This window comes from Haliaeetus leucocephalus, unplaced genomic scaffold, assembly GCF_000737465.1.
Source record: "Haliaeetus leucocephalus isolate CR32 unplaced genomic scaffold, Haliaeetus_leucocephalus-4.0 Scaffold258, whole genome shotgun sequence".
Classification (NCBI taxonomy): Eukaryota; Metazoa; Chordata; class Aves; order Accipitriformes; family Accipitridae; genus Haliaeetus; species Haliaeetus leucocephalus.
The window spans coordinates 1-23,318 of record NW_010972694.1 but is presented as its reverse complement, the minus strand read 5'-3'; the positions used below and the strand labels follow the sequence as shown (position 1 = coordinate 23,318).

Here is a 23,318-nt window from a genome sequence, read left to right as displayed (position 1 = left end):
TGAGAGCACCATTTCTGAACAGTCCCAGACTTTCCCCAGCCTAATTAGGGCTGTCTGAGTAAAACCAGTCCTTCCCTGTGTGGCCAGATGCTGCGTTGTGCCACTAGCCTAGAGAGAAAGCAAGCAACTGAGGCTGTACTGACAGAATTCCTAATGGAATAATTAAACTCAAATAATTCAATTATCATTGCAATTGAGTAATTGCATTTAGAGCATTGCTGTAATTGAGCAATATTTGTATTGTCCCAGCAATGAGGATAGGCACAGTCTTCTTTCAACAGGCAGAGGGAGACAGATGGCGCTAATGAAGGGCAGAAGATAAATGTGAGGTCACTAGATTAAGTGCTCTTCCTTTTTTGGCTAGAGAAGAAAGTCCAGCCACTGTGATCCTGCTGCCTTTAAAAGCCTAAGTAACAGAAATAGAAGAGACTCTGCAGGACTGCAGGAGTCTGCTTTACCATTAATTACTTTTTATTGAAAGCTCACAGCCCGCTTGGCATTGCATCAACAAGAAGGCAGCTGTGGTCCCTGCCCAGCTAGTCCGTTATCTTATTTGAACGCTGCTTCCGAGTTCAGATGTCACTAGCAAATGGGGAGCTAAGACTTCAGGAGGAATTTCTGCCTCCCTTAGCAACCTGAATGAGCCTGCAGCAAGTGTCAGGCCAGAAGTCAGGAGACCAGATCTCAGTAAGATAAAACACAGACAGAAAAATAAAACATTGTTTTAGGATGCCTCACTTGTGCTAGGTGTAGCTGCAACTTGAGAGTCTGCAAGACTGAGACCAGTGAGAATGCTCTGGGTCAGTGAAGATGGCAGTTAACTTACCACCCATGCCACCCCCACTTGCACTGCAGCCCAGTTCTGGAGAAGAGTGTCCAAACTGGCCACCCCATTATCTGTAAAGTTTGGCCCAAGTAAATCCACTTCCTCTTCTTTCCCTTAGAAGAGAAAAAAACCCAACAACAACAAAAAAAGGTGGTATTGCAGTGAATGTAAAAGCCAGTATCTCCTCTTTACCTGTTACTACAGGGGCTTCAGGTGCTGGGTTTTTGTCTTTCCCTTGAGGATCAAGTTGATGATCAGCCTTGGAAGTACAGGCACTTGGGTTTTCAAGGATTAGCCCCTTACCAAAAAAGAGCTGCAGCTTATAGCTTTCTTGCCTGTATTTGGGTGTTTCCTGGGAACTTAACTTTATCATGTAGCCTAAGGTGCTGGGAATGGAAAGGTTAACAGCATGGTTAACCCCTTCAAGTCTGTGAAGTCACTGCAAGCATGATGTACATCACCTCTATCTACTCTGATCTGGGTTCTTCACAGCTCTGTTACAGTACCATGAATCTCCCTCCTTCTTCCTCTCCCCAAGCAATTTCAGTTTTGTTTCCCCACTCCCAGAGCTCTCTATGCAATTTAAATTTGTGTGGCAGACTTCAATTTTTTTTTTTTTTTTCTTTTTTAAGAAAGAGGCAGCTGATACTATTGTGCTGTTTGCAGCTCCTCTCCCCTCCCATTCTAGGCAACTGCTGAGCTCAGTGGTTAATTACTATGAGACCTCTACACTTTTATCAGTGTTGGCTGGAATGATGTTTTTTTACGCCTTGCGTATCAACAAGCAACTAGATGGAAAATAAACCTACTGATGCTCCCACCATCAGGGAAACCAGCATGCTGATTCAGGCTCTATCAGGCATCTGAATCCATGTGGATGACAGGCACATCCTGGTCCGCAAGAGCTCTGATCACCAAGGCCCATATTAGGTTCTGCTATGTCCACTGCAAGACAAATCCATAGAAAATAGGCTTTGTTAACTCAGCTCATTGATCTCATTTGGGGCAAGTTGTCCACACATGCAAAGTTGACTCAATTTAACTGTACTTGAAATACATTTTGAAGGCCTTTTCCCAGGCACTTATAGCCAGGAAGGAGCACGGGACCCTCTCTGGGTGGAAGAGCATTGCTAACAACCCCAGGGTCTTTTCCAGCCTGTGACTTGGGAGGGCAGCTGGCCATGGGCTGCCTGCATCTCAATCCCCATGCTGCCACCTGGGTTTGCAGAAAGGGAAAACAGAAGCAGGTCTGTTCCTTTGGACACTGAATGTCTTGCTCCAGACCCAGGGCAGAGTAAGCCACAGAACTGAGTTCTGGCTCCTTTTTCTTCAAGACACACAGCAACGCAAGTATGAGGGGACAAACATGTCCTTGTGACTGGAAAGCCACATGATGGTGATGAGTCTGGATCTGACTCATAGCCCAAGTGATGCTGTAATATACCACCACTGGCCTGCTCTGCCTGCCCGAGCACTGAGGCAGAGCTTTAGCATTCATGTCCGTATTTACTCTAGGACCCCATTTTCCCACCACAAAAGCAATCCCAAATCTAGGGGGAGAGTCATCCTTGCTTACTGTAGCAGCTTGTCTTCCGATTAAGATCTTGCACACAAACTCATTCCCAGCTCTCTCAGGGAAATATTACCAGTGTTTCTCACTGGGCTTGGGCTTTCTGTGTGCTTTGGTTTTATCAGGTGTTTGAGTAAGAACAACTAGCATTAGCATGCTCCAGGAAATCCCGATGTGCAACTCCAATAAGGCCAGACATGCACAGTGGCATTGTCATAAGAACAACCCTAGTAGCGCTCTCTCTGCACACTCCCTTTGAAAGCGGGGACTGCATTAACAACAAAAGCAGCAAAATCCCTGCAGTGGCACTGTTTTACACTGAGGCAGGTCACCTGAGCTGACATACTTCCAATAAAGTAAAAATCTCTGCAGGTTTGATGAACCCTGCCCTAGACTTGGAGGGTAGCATGGTCTCATTGCCTCAGGAAGAGGCAGATTCTCATCAAGAGCTGTATACTACAATGGCTGATTCCTAAACTCACTAAATGCAAACAAGAGTTGGGTTGTTGCAGCATATTGCATGTTTGCTGGAAAAGTATATGTTTGGGGGTTTCAAAGCTGTATTCTGGCTTCTGTAGGTGGGAATGCAGTTGCCATTAGTCCCTGTTTGTGCCAGTAGTCCGTAGTTAATATGCTTGCTCAGAAAGTGGGTAGATAGATACTGGAACTTTTTTTTGAATAAACAAATGAGTAAAAAGAGTGCTGTTGTCTGTGTGTATATGTATACGTGAGACATATAGCTCAACATCAGCAGGCAACAGTGCACATACACCTCCCATCTCTCTGACTACCCTGTTGCACACTAGCTGGTGGAAAAGCAGTTGCTACCAGTCTCAAGAGTCCAGCCTCCAAATTCCCTTGCTTTTCTTGAAGGAACCTCAAACCAGCTGATTTTCCTTCAGACCAAAAGAAGTATTTCAAGTTGTGGGAAACAGCAGAAAATTTCTTTTGGTAAGGAAAGAGGAATTCATATTCTCCCCCCATCCTTGATCCAAGTTGAATTTTTCAGTTGTGCCACTGGTCTTGAAGAGTGGGGGGTGGGAAATAATTATTTGCAAAGCTCAATTTACTGTCTGATGACTTGTTTAATATCAGCCAGCGAATAGCCCATTTGTACTTGGAAAGGCATCCAGGTCCCAAAAGCCACAGGCGCTGTCATCTGTCAGAGTCAACAGCAAGTGCCAGAAGCTGGCTGTGTGATGAGGAATAAGATGCTCTCCATCCCTTCAAGAACACCTCAAGATCAGTGGGCCACTTCTTTTGTCTTTGCTACAGACCCATTCTGCAGCCTTGGGAGAGTTGGCCTCCCCAGCCCAAAGGCAGGACTTGGCTGTTCTACAGCTTCCAAAAGTAAAATCTCCACTGCACAGAAGAAAGTGATGCCGAGTTTGGGAGAGACCAAGCAGCATGGCTCTCTGGTGGCATGATGCAGTATGCCAGCTTTCATTTCACTGGGCACCACACACTCTGGAGAAGGAGAAGCTGTCACCCAGCAGCACTTGAATGCTCTGCAACCTCCTAAGCCAGGGAACTCACTTTCTGAAGATGGGTTTAATATGGCACACCCTCTTCCCCCTCCTGTCCTCTGCAGTGATATCTCCTGCCTCTGTGCCCACAAATCTGGCATTAAGTTTCTCCATCTCCTAGCACTAAGCAAGCTGATCACACATGCTGCATCAAGGCTCACATGCAGGGGACAACTGTCTCCCCCATCATAAGTTCCAGTGTTGTATCATGTTAAAGGTACACAGTACACCCTTTCTTCCCCCCCTATTTGACTGACAGTGTTTATTTTATAAAGATCAAAACACCACTGCAGGGCTGTTGATCTGTGGGGGCTGAATAGCATGGTGCACAGTAGGCCTATGAGTTAACTTGTTCTCAGTAGATATTCTCCATACAGAGGCCTCAAGTCCCACCAGCTCAAGTGTCCACATCATGTAATGCTTATCATGGAAGCAGCCTTCTCCATTAATCTCTTGGCAGCACCCTTCTGAGGGAAGATATGGCCCTCACCACTTCTATGCCTGTAGATACAATGTACAACGAGTAACTGGCCAGCAGAGAGTCCTGCAAGTTAGAGTGTCTCCAACAGAAAAATGCAGCCATAACACAGTTAAAGAGCTCCACCAAGGCTGTAGCAGCCAGCAGGGGAGTGAACACAGCAGGGTCAGGGCTTTAAACTGCCACCCTTTACCCCAGGGACCTGCATGCCCTTCAGTTGAGGAACAAGGTCAGAGCCGACTAGGCCTGCTCCAAATCAAGCACCAAGTAGAAAGAGCTGCTCCACAGATTCCTTCCTGGAGTCCATCACCCCATCTTGCTCATCCATTCACCCCACAGGTGCTCTGATTTCAGTCCCATGATGATCACTGATACTTTCCTCCAAGTGGTTCTGAACTTCACATAGCAGGCTAATGCCTGAAACACAGTGCACAGGTCAGCCCCATCTCCACTTCAGTCTTAGCCCCTCCAGTGAGTACTACAGCATTAGTCTGCTTCCAGGTGACAAATTACTACATAAAAAACCCCCACTACCCAGCTGGTCTTTTTTTTTTTTTTTTTCCCTTTTGGTGGGGCATATAAGCACATAGATTCTCTCTTTTGCTCCATATCACACTTTCTTCTATTTTTGTCATGTACACTGCTCTATTACACAGCGTACGTCTTTGTACCAAGAAATACTATAATAAACTCATATATAAGTGGTATTTAAGCTGGTCCATGATGCTTCCAGGGAGAACAATTCCAAGAGAAAGAAATCTAACTTGGTAAATGCTGCCCAGGAACAGCCCCAATCATCCTTATGCTGCACTGCACAGCCTTCATTAACTTACAAATGAATTCCTGCTGTGTCTCATGGCTTTCTTCAGATGTTACTATTCCAGCCTCCAAGGACATAAACAATTCTCTTGATTTAAGGAACTAGGCTGAGATGCTGCTTGGCTGTGGCTTGGGGAGGGGCAACTGCATCGGAAAAGATGTTTTATTCAAGAAAACAAAAAAATTACTTCCAAACAGAAGCAGAGGTCCTATTTAAATAAACTTACAGAGCATAAGCTGGGGAATTCATGGTTAAAGAGAACAACAGAAATGGGGTTTTGTATTACTTCAACTATTTTCTTCACTCAGGACCCATGTCACAGCAAATAATTGATCACCTTCATCAATCTCATCTGAGCACTGGTTCAGGACAACCTTGTGGGATCTTCCTAGATGATGAAACTCTTCTCTTCATCTAAGGGATGCCATGCCCCTGGTCTGAAGGTAGCACCTTGCTGCAGAGTAAGAACAACTCTAATCCCCTCATTCCCTCATTTACCTATTTACCTACTGTTCTTAGAGCAGAGGCTTGTTTGGTTTTTTTTTTTTTTAAATAAACAAGGCCTGCTCTAAATAGGGAAAAGGATAGAGGCAAGAATGCATATGCATGTGGGCCTAAAACTAGATGTGACATCCACTGTTCCAGGCTATGGCACAACAATCTGTCACCCAGGCACTTCACACACTAACTCTGCTTACCCAGAAACAGGTGCAGCAAGGACAACACAGAGTCAGGCTGTTGTAAGCATTTGAGAGGGTTCATGAACTGCAGCCACTTTTCCCACACTGATTTCCTTTTCATCCACTGTGATAAAAGTAATTGCCATGTGCCACCTTGGGCTGACCCCTGGAGTAAGACAGGGCTCCCTGCTCAATAGATCTACATGACCTTAGCACTCAGGTCCTCTTGGAGACTTCATAGCTATTCCAGGCAGTCCCCTTCCCACAGCTTCTTTTGGCACAGGATTTCCAGCACTGGTGACATTCCAACAAAGGTGTCTTATCTGTCCTGAGCTCAGGGTGATCAACCGTCTGCTCTGACCTTTCCCTTCAGCACAGTGGTTTTAAAGAAACTTTGATAATTTCTTTCTCCTCCCAATTGTACTTTTGCCCAATACACATCACTTCCCCTCTTTCACTGTCTCACTCCATCACCACATACACCATTTAACTTGTTGCTCACTGCCTTACAACACAGCTCCAGTCCTACATGACCCCCTATGCCCCTAGTCCTGAATTCCCATAGAGCTCTGCCTGCACCCTTCAGCCCCACTGGTGTTGTCTCTATCAATGCTCAGAGCCTTGTCCAGCCCTCCACCACACACATCAGTGATAGCCTGCAACATCTTCACCCATATTAGTCACTAGCCTCGAAGCAGCTCCACAGATACACCATCATCTGCATCTGGCAGCAAGTTACTAAAGGCAAATGACAAAGCAGGTTGTACTTGGGGCCAGAGGCGCTTTTTCAGTGTTTTCCTGTGACCCCCTACAGCTCCTCAGGTTCCTCCCAAAGCTTGTTACAGTTCTGACAGTTGCTGCTGACCAAGAGCCATACATCCAGCTAAGTCACACTGACACTCCAGCCTTCACACAGTGCCCATGACCCAGAACAAAACCAGAAACATTTCTCACCTTGTCAGAGCTTCCCACATCCAGCCATTAGCCAATTGGTTCTTGAATCTCCCAGGCGCAGCACAGACAGTCCCAAAGCCAAGACATATCATGCATCTTCCAGCTACCTTACTGGTTTTTTTGTACAGCAGTCTGTCCTGGTTTCAGCTGGGATGCAGTTAACTGTCTTCCTAGTAGCTGGTACAGTGCTATGTTTTGAGTTCAGTATGTGAAGAATGTTGATAACACTGATGTTTTCAGTTGTTGCTCAGTAGTGTTTAGACTATAGTCAAGGATTTTTCAGCTTCTCATGCCCAGCCAGGGCACCTGACCCAAACTGGCCAACAGTGTATTCCATACCATGTGACGTCCCATCTAGTTTAGGAACTGGGAAGTGGGGGGGCAGGGATGCGCGGCTGGGGGACTGGCTGGGTGTCAGTCGGCAGGTGGTGAGCAATTGCCCTGCGCATCATTTGTACATTTCAATCTTTTTATTACTACTGTTGTCATTTTATTAGTGTTATCATTATCATTATTAGTTTCTTCTTTTCTGTTCTATTAAACCGTTCTTATCTCAACCCAGGAGTTTTACTTCTTTTCCTGATTTTCTCCCCCATCCCACTGGATGGGGGGGGAGTGAGTGAGCGGCTGCGTGGTGCTTAGTTGCTGACTGGGGTTAAACCACGACACAGTCATAAAACTTGCTCTCTACTCCAGAAATACCATGAACATAGCGCATACTATCCCTGATTTCCCTACTTGCTTAGCTTTTCCTGGTGCTGCTCTGCAACCATTTAACTCCTTCAGGGTGGAGCTCTCTGGCTCCCAGTTGGCTGGGGTCAGCTCAGGTGAGACAAGGTAGAGCTGACTATACCAGGTGAAATCAACCCCTTGTTCCCCTCTATATACTTGCCAGCTTGCCACAGTACCATTCAAGGCTTTGCTTCAGAGATACAGCTACAGGAATCTAAGTCCTCCAGGAAGAAAGTTATTGGTCAGGAGATCCCATCACTTGGGTCCCCAGCTAGAGAAAATCACGGCGGTGGTAGACTCTCATTACTTGGGCATGTGTGAGGGGTGGAACCCACCCAAAGCTCACAGCATCGTTAAGCTCAGGCGTTGATGCAGTTCCTAGTCTGCTGCTGTCTGGCACAGATCATCTCCTTACGAGTTAACAAAATCAGCTGTGTCCATCTCCATTCCTTTCCTCTTCCTTTTTATGCAGCTTTCCAAGAGGAAAACAATTTCCAGGAGAGGTCTATGGTTCTTTTCTTCTCTGCTAAGAAACTGCAGGAGATAGGTTGCCAAATAGAATCATAGAATTGTTTAGGTAAATACAATCTAGCTTCCTGGGCAGTCTTTGCTGGGTTGTGATACCACCAATTTAAAACGGTGTGGATTAAAAAAAATGCTGATCAGCATCTGAAGTGAGCTGCTGGGATCCACAAAGGAGGCTCACAATTAAAGTGAGATGGTCTCTAAGGATTGTATGTGGACAGTATCTGCTACCATGCTGGCAACTTCCTATGATCTTCTCTTCAGAAATGAGTGTGTGAAGACAGAGAAAAGAGATGAAAAGGAGACCTTGAGATAAGTAAGCCCAAAGCGGTCAAAGATTTCAATGGATTGAGAGAAATACTCCAAAACTAAAGGCACTCCTGTGTTGTCTGTGTCACTGTTGCCCTGGACAGGATTTCAAAAACTTAAGTACTCATCTGGGACCCAGAGACACACATGGGGAAGCAGAAAGAAACTTTTCAGGCCTTGGGAAAGGCTGAAATTCTGAATGATTCTGACTTTTTCTGAATTGGCTCATTCCTTCATCACCAGCCCTATTTGCACCAAGGAGCTGTGGGGCTGGCTACGTTTGAAGCATAGGCTCAAGCAGGTTGTGCTCATGCCAAGAGGCCCCTCCTCAATTCTGTCAACACTCCTTACACAGCTCTGCCTTGACCTGCACCATCTTCTGATTTTATGATGTGGTCCTTCAATATAACTGCCTTAACACGATCCAGGTTCTGCCTGTGGTGCTCCTGCTTGTTTCCCCTCTCCATGCATGCAGATTGGACACATTGCAAGGAAGAACAAAGTGCTTCACTGGCATTAAGCTGAGTGAGGGGAGATGAATCACACACTTCAACATTTGGCACATCCAGCAAGGGTCAGATATGTCAGCTGCAACCTGTGAGGAGACTGGTGAGAAATGTCCTAATGTAAGAATGACCAAGGGAAGTGAGATAAAGCACTTAGGAAAGGAGAGAAGAGATCAGAATCATTTGAAACCAGCACAGAACAAACAATTGGGAGGGAAAAGGAAAAACAGGGACTGGCTGTTCTGCATCACAATCTGAAAGTAAAATCTACGTGAAGGAGAAGACAAAGAGAGTGAAGAGATACACAAAGACAGAAACTGTCTCCTGTTTGTGAAGATTATAAGAAATAAATATCCCAACCCCTAGCAGATTCCAGGCACCTTCCCTGGAACCAAGACCATAGGCAGACAACAGTGACTGACTGTCTGTGGTGGCAGCAGCTCCTGAAGCAATCCCAGATAATAAGGATGAATCCAAGCTGCAGGTGCTGCAGAGAAGAGGGTAAAGGTCTGCCAACACCAGCAGGTTCAAAGGCACCCACTCCAGCATGAGGAGGTGCACAAGCCATGGATATGTGAGCACGCAGTGAGCCTGCTGCACATATTCGAGGCACTGCCTGCATGGTTGGCATTGGTGCGTGCCCTTGCCCATCAGTCTGTTTTGCTATATACCCAGTAGCCTGTGCTGCCAAACATCCAGAATAGACACTGCTAAAAGCAGTCACTTGCTACCTATATGAGAAAATCTGGAAGGCCTTGGGGAGAGAGGTTACTTCACTGAGAGTTTCCTTTGTGTATTCACACTCCTCTGAGTGTCAGTGTGCACCGCAGCCTGCAAGGGATGCTGCAGAGCTCTGTTTTGCTCACAGGAGCCCAGTCTCATGCACTGATCCCTGGGGCCCAAGGTTAGTTGAGAAAGACAGAAGCAATACCAGTCTTGTCTCCTTACTTACTCTGCAGGCTGTAGGGGAGAGATCTTTCTGTACACATAGATACTGCTTAGTTGTTTTAGATAAACTTTATCTAGAGGGAAGCAGATGCCAATAAAGCAGCGTTTCACACAATGAAAGAAGTACATAGAAATTTTGGATGCAAACCTTATACTGAACAGCAGAAAAATGAATTAGTTTTCCTTTTAAAACAAATAAAAGGGGTATATGATGATACCAACAATAGACCTGGAGGAAGATGGGAATGAAAGCAGCCCAGAAGCTAGACTGCAGGTTTAAAGGAAAAATAAGTTTTTGTTCTGTCTTGGGTGTTTATATGGAGCAACTCTTCTGGGTTTTTTCTTTCTCAGGCTGTAGAATGAGGACAATATCTTTGCCTCAGAAGGTCAGTATGCAGACAAAGGGGAATATGAAGAGAGGTGAGACACAGAGCAAGCTAGGCTGTGTTCTTTAGCACAACACCATAGTTCTGACAGAAGGCAGGAACAAGTCAAAATGGGAATGGTGGCTCTGCCACCACAACTGGAGGACAGAATGCATGAACAAGGTGAGATGACAACCTGCAGTTTATTGGGATACTACTGTAAACATCTTCTATCTCGTTTCCACAGCTACAGTACCCCCTACTTAACTGCAATACATTTAATCAAGATGTTTCTTAGGGAACCAAATAAAGTTGATGATGCTTAATGGCTGGGGCTTATGGCTGGGTTGTTTAACCGGGCTCATAATTTTGATTAATTAAGATGCCTGCAGGTGTTGGAGTGGTACTTAGGCAACAGCTTTGATGTTCAGAGGCAAAGGGGGGTTTGTATCCCCTTCAAAAGGATTTCTGCCAGTGCTAGTTCAGCAAAGCAAAGCTGCCTTCAAGCCCCTGCAAAAAAGTTAACTCTCTTGTAGCTGGCAGTAGCCCCCAGATTTCTGGGAAGCTTGGCAGCCTGCATGTCCTTTTGACCATTTTCCTCTTGGGATGATCTATGGAAAAAAAAAACCCCAAACCAACCTTTTGCCTAGGGCAGCCTGTGTCTCCTTGATAGGAAGAAAGTAAGAATGTGAGAGGATCTCCAAGTGGTGATGGTATATTTAGGCAATAGATGCAATCAGAACAGCAAATTGCCCACCACCGGACCAATGTTTCTACTCTGTTGAAAACAGCAGTAGAGCTTGTGATTTTGAGCAGTGGAAAATACGAAGCCTGGCTTCTTATGAGTTTGTCCTCTGTGTTCATATACCCTGACACTGTGATTTCAGCTTCCTCCTGCCAGCATATATCCTTTTCCCTGCAATGCCTTCCCTATTCTGCTATGTCACCAACTTGCCAGCTTCCCCCCCTCGTGGAGTGGTGTGGATGACCTACTGTAGCCTGGACTATGGGTGTATAGAGTGACTGGCCAGCAGGTACAAGAAGTCACACTAGAACTTCCCCCTTAGGCAGTGCTAATTTGTATTTCCCTTCTCTATTCCACAGCCAACTTTCTTATAAAACATACTTACCTTAGATTTTTGTCTCTTGAATGCACATAAAATGCCACCCAAGTTAAAAAATATTTGGGGAGAAAATAGGACATGGGTATCAGTGTGGCATATGCTCATTTCCATAGGAAACTAAAACACTGGAGAGAGGGACAATGAGCCAAACTCATTGTCGTTTTCAGTATCAAGCATTGACGCTAAATTAAGCTGAACTTGGTGATTTAAGGCTTAGGAAATTACTACTGCCAACTGTAAAGGCAACATTACATTGTGGATAGAGCACTGGAATGGGGCTCAGAAGAGCAGAGTTATACTCTTCTTTGCCATGGATTTACTGAATGAATTTTGGCAAATGTTACCTTCATGTGTATAAATACAGGTCAATCTTCCACTTTTCTTGTAATCTGTATAAGAAATGCAAAAATGAAGCAGCATATTATCTAGGGACCTCAAAAACAATCTTTTTCCAGGAAACAGCCTTACTGTAACTTCTTGGCAACCACAGGCAGTACAAACTGAGTCAGGAGGAATGATCTCAGCCTTTTCATACATCTGCATTGTTCCCCTCCACCACAACTTTGTAGAGTAGGAGTAAGAGACACTCAAATGCAATTTATGGAAACTTAAGCAAATACAAATTGGAGTAGCCCCTTAGTGTTATCAGCATATTCAATAGCTTGTGGTGAATCATAACTGAGGTATCTGCTTTCCAGTGCATTAACACTAAATCAGAGGTTGGGTAGTATTACTCTGACCCAAGCAATGGGTCCACTTCTATGGGAAGTGGTTGAAATGTCCAGACACCAGCTTAATTTGTCCTAGAGTTACAATGCAGTATATTACAAACATACTGTGAATTCTGAAAATTCCTGACAAACCAAAAAAATATACCTAGAAACTCACCGTCAGTGTCTTCAATCCATCACGGAGGATCCTTATTACAGCCTGCCAGAAATTTAGCTACATGGGTGCTATCTGCAACCTAGCTGGTCATTTATTTTCCTCTACTTCTACGCCAGATGAATGCAGGAACCAAGCCATTTTGTTTTAAAGTGCTTACAAGCTTTTGATTAAGTGTACCTAAAGTCCATCAACATGCAAGGCCCTGCTTGTCCTCTCCACTTTGATTATTGAGCAAATACCTTTGTTTCCTGCATGATTAACAACATTAAATGAGTATCTTAGTCCAGCAGCTAGTAAGAGAAACATCTTGGTTACCCATCTCTGTAGCTCTAGACGGGACCTGAAGGCCAAAGAAAAGCTTGTGCCCATTTCAGCCCTTTAAGTGGTGCTTTGTTATGCAAAGTCCCTCTTATCTCACTTTTAGGAAGTCTCTTGGGACATAATATAGAGAACGTAGAGTGAAAGGTAACTGGAGCTGTTCATTAGAATGCATTGTTTTATTAATCAAGAAAGATCAGAAAAAGCTGGAGGTACAGCAGGTGAATAGATGACACTGAACCAACACATTGTCAAAAATTGTTCAACAATCCAACTATAGCTGGTTACCTTGTTCTGCCAGTGTAAAGGAGCCTCAGATGTGGATATGGATCCCTGAAGAGCTTTGATCTCATCAAGAAGTAGCTAAGAGGAGATTCTGAACTTGTCCCAGTCACAGCAATGGAGGCCAAGCAAGAATATTAGCACTTGCAAGTCTTGCAACAGTAAGTAAGCACCAGACTCATTGACCAGAGCCTCATTGTGCTACTTATCAGCCATAACCACAAAAAGACTTTCTCTGGCTTACAGAACTGTAATCTCCTATTTTCTGATTCACAGAGCCTGTATCAGACTGAAGGAAGCAGAACGTTAACCAGAGCAGTGCAAGAACTGGACAGCCTCAGCTTTAAGAACCTATGGGTGCTACGTTCCTCCTGACTCATTCAGTTTCTCCAAGGATATTCCCCTTGGGCTGTTCCAGGGAAACAATCTACTATTTCATGACCAGTTAGGTTTCGAGAAGACTTCAAACTAAGAGATTACTTTTTGCAAACTTTCTCTATTTCTCTATCCATCAGACAAAATTTATGAAATCAAACTTCCTTGATACTCTCAAGGTAACTTCCAAGGTCTCCTCTTCAGAGAGGAAACGAGCTTTACCGTTCTTGCTGTCTACATGGTAGGGGAGGTGCAGCAGCAGCTTCCTGTAAAAGAGGATACAGTGAATTTCAGTGTCTCAGACTGGGTGAGCAATTGAGATGGCATTGCAAGTTACTCTTGCAATTTGCCAGTCAGTATACCAAGGCATGTTCTTTCAGTATATCTTGTTCTCATGACAGGTTGTGGGGTTCCTACAATACCAGGTGCACTGCTATACAGGCCCTGAAATATTTCCAACGCTATTCCTTTCTTTTGGCTGTGGCTATGACAACGGTTTCCAATGATGGATTGTGAGCTCTCTCCACTGTTCTTGCTTTTGCACAGTGCTGCATTTTAAATGCAGAGGAAGGAGGAGCTGCACTGATAATGCTCTCCTGGTGGTAAAAATCTGAATAATGCCTAAAGCCTGAAAGTGTCTTCAGGAGTCTGTCTTCTCTAGTAAAAACAAAGAAGTGGTACAGCCTGATTACAGATTCTGGCCAGTACAGTTTCACAAAGGGTTTGTCTACACTGCAAAGCACAGTTCAGGTATGAGAATGGACTTACAGTTATAAAGTTGCTGGGATTTTAACCTACATTGAAGATTAATTCAGTGATCCCCCACCTGAGGCTCAGGCACATAATACACAAAAAAAGGCTGGACCTTGGGCTCAGGAACTATTCTACAGTCCCTTGCTATGTTAGACATACAGCTTTTCCTGGAATGGCTGACAAGCCTTCCAGTTTATCTCCTCACGAGGATGTCTCAAGTCTGGACCCATTCAACTCTTCTCACTGACAACAGTTCAAACTCATTTGCTCATGCAAAACCCGGACTCTTTCCCCTCTCATCCCAGGCTTATATATTAACAATATAAATGATGGGCCAGTCTTGGACCTCCACTCTATTCACAGTGCAAACAGAACCAAGGACACTTTAGAATCAACAGATCTGCCCAGCCAAACACTGTAAAGCCTAACAAGACAACATGGTAGCATAGATGGTGGTCACTTTAAATTGGCAATTAAGTCATGCTGATTCTTTTTCAGACCTTTTCAGCTGTCTCGTAGGAGCCATGGCTGAAAGAGGTACAGTCAAAACACCTTTGCACCACACCTACTGAAGGCAGCCATTTGCTGTAATTTGGAGAAGTTGTTAAAATCAGCTTGGCTTAGAATCAGTCCCAGGACTACAGAGTTGGAAACAATTCCTTTGAGGCATCCTACACATCTATGAGAGTATGGAGTTTTTCAGTATGTAGAACTTCAAACCTTGTTTGTTTCTTTCATATGGAGAAGACTTGTACTTATATTTGTGAAAGCAGCACTGGCTCAGGCTGTACCCAAGCAACCATTAGATTTATGGCAAACTTTTTATTTGCTAGGCTTGTGACTAGAGACAGCTGGATACTAAGAAGATAATGGCAGATCTGAGTCACCAAAAAGATAGAATTGCAAAAGAAAAAGGATGCTGAAGTTTTCCTACATCTGCAGTATTACATGAAGCTACCTCTTTTACTACCTATAGGTTCTGCAAGTCATTAGCTGAACAATTATTCCTCCTGATTTTCCAGTTTCAGAGCTAGCACTTCCAAATATTCTTCCACTCCTGTTGCATCTTTGGGTTGAGTCAAAGCAGTGGGTAACCAACTCAGCCTGGTTTTGTCTATGAGAAAGGTGGCTTTTCTATAGTTAGTCCACTAGGGACAGAACTTATTTGGGCCTTAATCCATGTCCTGCACCTTGAATTTATTTGCAGAAAGCTATTCATATATGATCTTCCCACAACCCATTCAATGCAACAAGTCAGCCCAGAGAGGATTAAGCTTTCTTATGAAAGCACTCTATTGTGAAGAAGGACTTAAAGCAAAACAGACAAGGGAATTATCTGGAAATCTCAGGCAGGGTAATTGCACACTGTGGGAAAAATGGAGGAAGACTGAGAAGTCTGAGAGTACATCAGTCAGTTGATTATCTTTGTAGGTTTGAAATAGCCCTATTAAAAAAAGAACTCAAAGGAAATCTCTTCAGGGAAAACTTGCAACATTTTCATCCCTGCATCCATGCCTGGATATGTCCACAATTTGTCTTTCAACTTCTGAAAATGTATCTGCACATCTTGGACCGTCTTCAGTTATATATTTGTACAAATCAGTATTTAGAAAGCAAACTTGCAAGAAGTCCTTCAGGACCGTGGGCAGTTTTTTGCCGGACATTTTGGGCCCTTGAAGCCTTGCTGCTTAAGTAGCCAAAATCTGTCTTAAAGCTATTTTTGCTAGAACAGTATCACAGATTTAAAGTTAGCACACTATAAACCTATGGAAGGACTATGGTTGTTTTAGTCCATATCCATTTTTCATGTGCAATTAATAATCCAATCTTCATCTTTAGTTTTGCTTTCCACACAGCATTCATTTGAAGGCTTGGTTAAACCTCCTTTCAACCAAGATATTAACTGTACTTCTATCAATTGTGTTTCACTTACTTTTTGGGAGTTCGAAGGTCAAGAACCTTGTCCTGGATATCTAATGTGATGTCTGAGTACTTTGTCTCTGGTAGCTTGATTTTAATCTGAAATGATGGGTAAAGGTAAAGCTGTGGTTAGATATGTAGCCCTACAAGCCATAAAAGATCTCATCTTCATGAATATTTTGATGCTAGTGTCAAAGAGCAACATTCCAAATAGGTAATTTGTATCAGAGAAAATATGATAGTGAAAACCATTGCTTTCAATAGCTTAGTGATGTGTATTGATATCCTATTTTCTTCAAAATCCTGAGCTAATAATGTACTTGACATGTATTCTACATTCACCAAAACCCCCTGGCTTTGTGTATTCCAAGGACAGCTTTTTTCTAATACAAAAACTGCACAGCAGTTCTACCTGTCCTGAAGTTCAGAAAGCAGGGAAGTCTTTCATCGTATAATAATGGGACAGGATCTGATACCTGCAACTTTAAAGACTGTCAGTATTGTAGCATTATGCTAACTTGTATACCTTGTAATAAATGCAGGCAGATGAAAACTATCTCCTTCCCAGCCCCTCTCCCCTCCAAAGCTGTGTCCAAGATGAGACTTCATCTTAGAGCTACTTTCTATTTTCCCCAAGTCTGTATGTGGCATATGCATTTGCACAGATTCTCCTGGGTACACTAGGACCTTGAGAAGACATACATGAGTTCCTCAGGTTAGCAAGTGTAAATATTATCTACAAATGCTTGAAGAACTACAAGAAAATCCTACAGGAGGCCAAAGGCAGCAATACAGCTTGGTGTTTACATCCTGTCCCTCAAGAAGGTGGCAAGATTGAAAAAGGCAGAGAAAGGGCACAAAGAAGGGATGGGAGATACAGGTTCAGCTCACCACTACATCTTCACAGCAGGCTGTGGAGGGGTCTTTCCTGCTCATCCCAAAGAAGACATCCTCTGTTCCCACACACTGTTTGAATAAAATCTGATACCTGAGAAAGAGAAATAGTTGCCTAATAATACTGGAGAAGGGGCAAGAGACTAAAGGAGATGGTATTTCTCAGAGGACCGTAAATATCGTCATCGCATGGTCTCTCCTCCTTTTCAAGGCTTCAACCCATCTGCACTGGGTTTCTGTTCAGAGCCATGACTCAGTTAGCTAGAAGACAGGTGAAGATCATTCACTCCACCTTCCAAGGCACTCACTTTGCTGCCTCCACTAACCAGCCTTTGCAGGATCAGGAAATGTATCCTAACTGAATATGATACTTATCAACTAGTTAAATACCACAAACTCTTGGGAAACAGATTTCAAAAGGATGCTGTTGCAATTATATGTGTTCTGTTCTGTCTTTCAACATATTCTTGCAGCCTGAGCATAACAGTCTTTTGTCAGATTGTAATTGTTTTGCATTTGGCCAACATTTATTTTCTACCCCTCCACATCTACAAAATGTAGAATCACGTACTCCCTTACTCTTGATACTTAATGAGTGAGGAAATACAAACGAAATTTGTATTTAGAACATACGTTACTCCTACTAAATTGAGCAAAATAAGTGGAGTGAGTCACTTCTCTAAGCTGTTGGAAAGAGTGTATGGAAAGTCTTTTTCACATCTCCAGTGTTCATATGCATATGTAATAATTCCTAAGTCAATGAGAAATCTGTCTAATAGCTCTGGATGCACCTCTCTAGCCATCTGTTTTCCTTTTGGGCCATTTTCCTTGATTCAATTTGATGAACTATTACAAAGACTTATACTCTCTTTTCATCTGTGCAACACAGGTCATAATTGCTTGAGACTAGAAAAGCACCACATTTTACCCAGCAGGGAGAGGAAGGGTCAAAAAATGGCATGAGAAAAGCTTCTGTTGTGCCCACAATACAAAGAGAGCATGTTCTATACCTCACAGGCGATGGTTTCAAGAACAAGTGTACAACTGTATGTGAGGCTATAGGTGAATGTCAAATTCAGAAAGGCTGACTCTAAGTTCAGGTGAATCTCAGTCCTGTGTTTAGATCAGGAAATTGAACACCTCATGGCACGACTTACGCGTGGAGAAAAATGAGGATTCTGGACTACAAACTAGCATACAATGTGCAGCTTCACGGGCTTCAGTCCATGTGCTCCAGCACTCCAGGATATGGCATCAGAACACAATGATTAGAAATGCAAAGGCTGCTTTGTGGATTCACCCTGAAGGCTTTCTGACTTCTGCAAACTACAACTAACATGCCTGATTGCATCTATTTCAAGAACGTTTTTGTTATTGTTTTTCTATGAGCAAGGGAAAAGACTCTGGTTTTAGGCTGTTCCTTGACAATGTAAGATTGCATGACAAAACCTAAAAGTTCAGAACTGCCTGCATATAGCCTTTCTTCTTGTAGCACTATTTGTCTCTAAAGACCTTAATTCTTTGAAATGCAAATATAAGTTGGAGTACTTTATGAATTTATGAGCATGAAAAACGAATGCATCTCGGTTGCAGCAGGAAAAGACAGGTATTTCACACAAATGGCATATTTGAAAGCTAGTAAATCATTTGGCTGGCCTAATTCCTTTCCTAATCCCACTTTATACAAGTACCTGACACTGCAAGTAATCTTACGATGGGAAAAACCAACTCTACGTTTCTGTTATGAGATCAGAAGGTTTCCAAGGGAGAGGTTAAAATCACTCCTCTGGTGTTCCTTTAGATGCAACACCAATATCCCTCCTTTCTCCTTCCATGACACAAGCTTTTCAGATGGCTGTTTCACTCAAATGCAGTAGATGCTGTTTAACTCATATTTCCATTAATGCTATGTAAAGCTGTGCTGGTTTTGGCTGGGGTAGACTTAATTTTCTTCACAGTAGCTAGTATGGGGCTACATTTTGGATTTGTGCTGAGAACAGTGTTGATAATTCAGGGATGTTTTAGTTATTGCTGAGCAGTGCTTACACAGAGTCAAGGCCTTTTCCACTTCTCACCCCACCCCACCAGTAAGTAGGCTGGGGGTGCACAAGAAGTTGGGAGGGGACACAGCTGGGACAGCTGACCCCAACTGACCAAAGGGATATTCCATACCATATGACATCATGCTCAGCATATAAAGCTGGGGGAAGAAGGAGGGGACATTCAGAGTTACAGCATTTTGTCTTCCCAAGTAACCATTACTTGTAGTGGAGCCATGATTTCCTGTAGATGGCTGAACACCTGCCTGCCAATGGGAAATGGGGAATGAATTTGTTGTTTTGCTTTGCTTGCACGTGTGGCTTTTTCTTTACTTATTGGACTGTCTTTATCTCAACCCACAAGTTTCCTCACTTTTACCCTTCTGATTCTCTCCCCCATCCCCCTGTGAAGGAGTAAGCAAGCAGCTGTGTGGGGCTTAGTGGCCAGCTTGGGTTAAACCACAACAAAAGCCCATGCAGACAGTCTCAGCTCACTTACTCTGGCTGTTCTCTAGGGTCCCAGGTATCATCAAATTCAGATCCTTCTGGGACCTCCTCTGCACTCCAAATAGTTTTCCTGTTTTCAGATTTCACTTGAAAAGTACCTGTAAGTGATGAGAAAAATCACATTGTCATATTTTGGAATGTATCTGTTCCTCTAGGTTTGTTGAAAACTTAGATTTTTTCTAGGCTTTAGAAAAATCTTTGTATTAAAAGTATTCTAGTTAATGATTACAGTCTCCTTCACCTCAGTATCTTATGAATGAGAATTTGCAGAGGGAGGATGTTTTCTTTTCCCTTAAATCTCCTTTACCAAAACTCTATGTCAAGGAAATCCCCCTTTCAGGCATAAAAAAATCTAGCACTTCAAAATGGATAAAGTGTAGAAGTATGAAATATTAATCTTCTCCAAGCCCCCTGACATGAGATTTTTAAGTGAGCAGAGTCATTTACAAAAGGACCTCCTCCTCACACAGAAATCCAGTTCTTCCCATTAATTATTGAGCACAGCCCAGATAATGTACTGAAGACACATGAAAGTTCACGGGCAGAATACTATGGTTTATTCCTGTCCTACATGGAAAAAATATATTTTCTAGTAAGGTGGTAAAGCTGTAACTTGAAGGTTGTTATAGTAGAATCTCTGGCTATTGTTGGAATCCCAAGCAAAAATACTATATTTGTTATATTTGCCACAGTTCCTTTCCTGCTACAGTCATCCTGGTCCTTGTTGATCTTTCTTATGACTCATAACTAAGCTGCCCAATAATGTGACAGCATTAGCTCCAGGAAGAACTTTACATCGACTTTGCCAAGACTAAACTTGTCTTCCTTTCTTTCCTGAGTACAATCCAAGGTGTTGACACAAATTTAGGAACCTTCAAGATATCTGTTCTCATTGTCTGAAAGTCTGCCTTTTTATACAATGCCAGAACACCTGGAGTCAGATGAAGCACGTAACTGTCCGTGGTTTCCAGGCAAAGAACTATGTGCAGGAAGGAGAATAACTGAAAAACATCTCTCGGTCAGTTGAGGGCAGCACTGAACAAAGCTTCTATTTTCTCCCATGTGTGGTCTAAATGTGAAACTTTTGGGGGGAATATGGTATGACTGTGTTTCACGGTACATGTTATAGCTCTTCTTCCTTATAGGCATAGGCTCAGTTCTATGCAGTTTACTCCACGAAGATACTTTCAGGTGAGTACTTAGAAGCCCATCTTCCTTGTTTGCTCTAAGTGAGCATTAACAATTCCATGAGCGTACTTATACAGAGCTTTTTGCTGCTCAGTTATGATGCCCCTTAGCCCATGACCAGGCTGTGCTCTGTACTCTGTTTATCATCACCACTTGAGGCTGCTGTGCTCTGGAGTTACCCTTTCTGCTTCTCTTTGTATATTTCACAGTTAAGCTTTCAGGAAACAAAGAATTTTACAGTGGAATTGTAAAAATGTAGTGCTATTTCCATCTCAAAGGTCAGTGACCACTCTCTTATTGAAGCAAACCCTATCAGTAGTAACTTACTACAGCTGTTATAGTCTGCTAACATGGGACTGAATGCTAAAACATACAAACACTCCTTACCAGTGGCCTCTTTCTTTACTGGTCCAATACTACCAGGAGTCATGGTGCTAACAGAACAGTGTGGCTGCAAAAAAGGTAAATGGAAATTCAATCAATTTTCATAGAGCCCAGCTCAGTAACAACAATAATGTTAATAAATATGTTATCTGAGGTCAAGCAAATCCCTGCTAGAATCCTAAAAATATTATCCTACAATTTCATGACCAAACCACTGAACATTCTCTCTTCTTCACTCTCCCCCAGCAGAAAGTGTCTTCAACACACTGGGTTTAAGTAGAACTCCCAGAAGCACAGTATTACAGACAGATGTGCTTTTTGAGTATTAGTTTCCATGGTATTTTGGCAAAATTTCCATGCTTTGCCTGCCATGAAAATATTGCAGGAAACCAAAGGTGCTACATGAAAACCCCATCACAGCATTTGGATTCCTTTTGACAGTAGAGATCATATGAGGCAACAACATTTTCCTCTAATTATGAAACAATTTAGTGCTAATAGGCCAATGTGAGGCATTTCTCTATACATGAAGATTCCTTGGTTTGATAAAAGTGCCTCATATGCACAGAACATTAAATTAAATCAAAATAAAGATTTCAATTTACCCAGATTGACTCAGACTTAATTGACATCCCTTGTGGCAATTTTCCATTTCTGTCTCTGAAGTGTCATTCATTTTATTAATAAGATGTAAACAAATTTTTTTAAAATCAGGCTGTTTACTGCAAAGATGGAGACAAATAATGCTAGTTTTAAAAGGCAGGCATTAAACAGCTGAAGGGTAGAGTGTGAAGGACCACATCTACCACCTACTGAAAAGAAATTTCAAGGGATATGCACCCCTTTTATCCAAAATATTATTGCTATTGCCACTAGTAGAGCACAACTGCTGGGTCAGACAGCTGTCTCTTTGTTGAGGAGTGACTTGGAGGAATGCTGAGGCATTTGCCATTTTTGTTATCCATATCATAACTTTTGACTTGTTCAAAATCCTGAGAGACTTGGCAAAGTTTTGAGCCTTCATGGAGGCCTTCTACGTTGTGATTGTTGGCACCTGTGGCCCTCCTGGGATATTTCTCCCCAGCACACATGCATGCCTACATAAAAGCAGCAGTTGCATATTGCAGGAACAATGTACGTTTTCCAAGAGCTATGATTTTCATCTACTCCTGAGAGGAATTGATATAGAAGAATTGAAAGATATTTCTCATTAATCATTCAGATCATTCACCTTAGAATGATTACTCACCGCTCCCTATTCTACAATCACCAACATATCTATTGTACTTCAGTGATCAATTATCTCTACAGTTCTTCAACGGCTGACACACAAAATTAGTACACTCAGTCGCCTGTGGATATTTTAGTCTTTACTCAGAAATTGAGCAGCAACTTTTCTCCCTTTATATGAAGTATTTAGCTGTAATTGCCTTCATCTCTGGCGGACTTCAGGGAAAAGTAGGGGGAAGTCTAAAGTATCTAAAGCTCTTTCAACTACATGTTCTCATTTCCTTCAGGCTGAAAAATTAAATCTCCCTCCCATTTTGTGGTCACAATCTCTTCTTGTTTTCCTGGGGCATCTTCCTTATTCTCTCCCTCAAGAGCTTGTTACCCTAAAAGTATCTTCTAGCTGTTTCAGTCAGTCCAAAACCTTCTAAGGTTTTTCATTCTCTTTTTACTCACTCTGGGAAAAGACAGATTTGCTTCTCCTCAGTTAACAAGGTTAGGCTATGGTACAACATGTAAAAGAAACAGCATTTCTTATGACAGACTCACCACATGTTCATCATCATCATCATCTTCTTGAGCATCATGAAGTAGTTTGGCAAGCAACTGCAGAGAAGAGCCTGAAAAAACACTGTCCATATCAATACCCACTGCTCACCTATGCAGAAAAGACAAGTGAGAGGTGAAGAAAGAACAAAATGTGTTCTGTACTGTCTGTAAAGAACAATTTTCCTACTGTGTGTTCTGGAAGGGTAAATTTTAGCCGACCTCTTACATGCATGATGTTAAAACATATATAATGGAATATAATCAACCTTTGCTCTCTGTGATCAGATTATAGACTCTTTTGCTCCACAGGCATTAGTTGCAATCACAGCTCAAGCCTTACAGTGACTATTAGCTCTCCCTGCACCCCATGTCAACATGGATTTGCAGCTACTGCCAGGGCAAGGGCAGTAGGACGCCTTGGCTCAGGCCTGGCGCTGAGAAGCCAGGCAGAAGTGTTCGCAGAGGTTCTCTGCCCGCCGGCCCTGCTCCAGGCAGGCTTAGGACAGCCCCAGCTCCAGGCCCCAGCCGCGGGCGAATGGAAACGCGGTGTCGGGGAAACCCGCCCTCACCACGGCGCCGTTTTGAGGCTGCACAGCGGCTCCCGACCCCGCGCGGCAGGGGCGCCGGGGCA

The 23,318-nt window shown here is 43.1% G+C and overlaps 1 protein-coding gene across 1 annotated transcript; it reads right to left on the bottom strand.

Moving 5' to 3' along the window:
- Positions 1-13,024: 13,024 nt before the first annotated feature.
- PIH1D3 (PIH1 domain containing 3) lies at positions 13,025-22,777 on the bottom strand. Its single transcript, XM_010568797.1, has 6 exons — positions 22,688-22,777; positions 20,915-20,978; positions 19,332-19,437; positions 16,791-16,887; positions 15,913-15,998; positions 13,025-13,492 (listed from the first exon to the last, which is right to left on the bottom strand). The coding sequence occupies exons 1-6, from the start codon at positions 22,775-22,777 to the stop codon at positions 13,363-13,365; spliced, it is 573 nt and encodes a 190-aa protein (XP_010567099.1). The 3' UTR covers positions 13,025-13,362.
- Between the last annotated feature and the right edge of the window lie 541 nt (positions 22,778-23,318).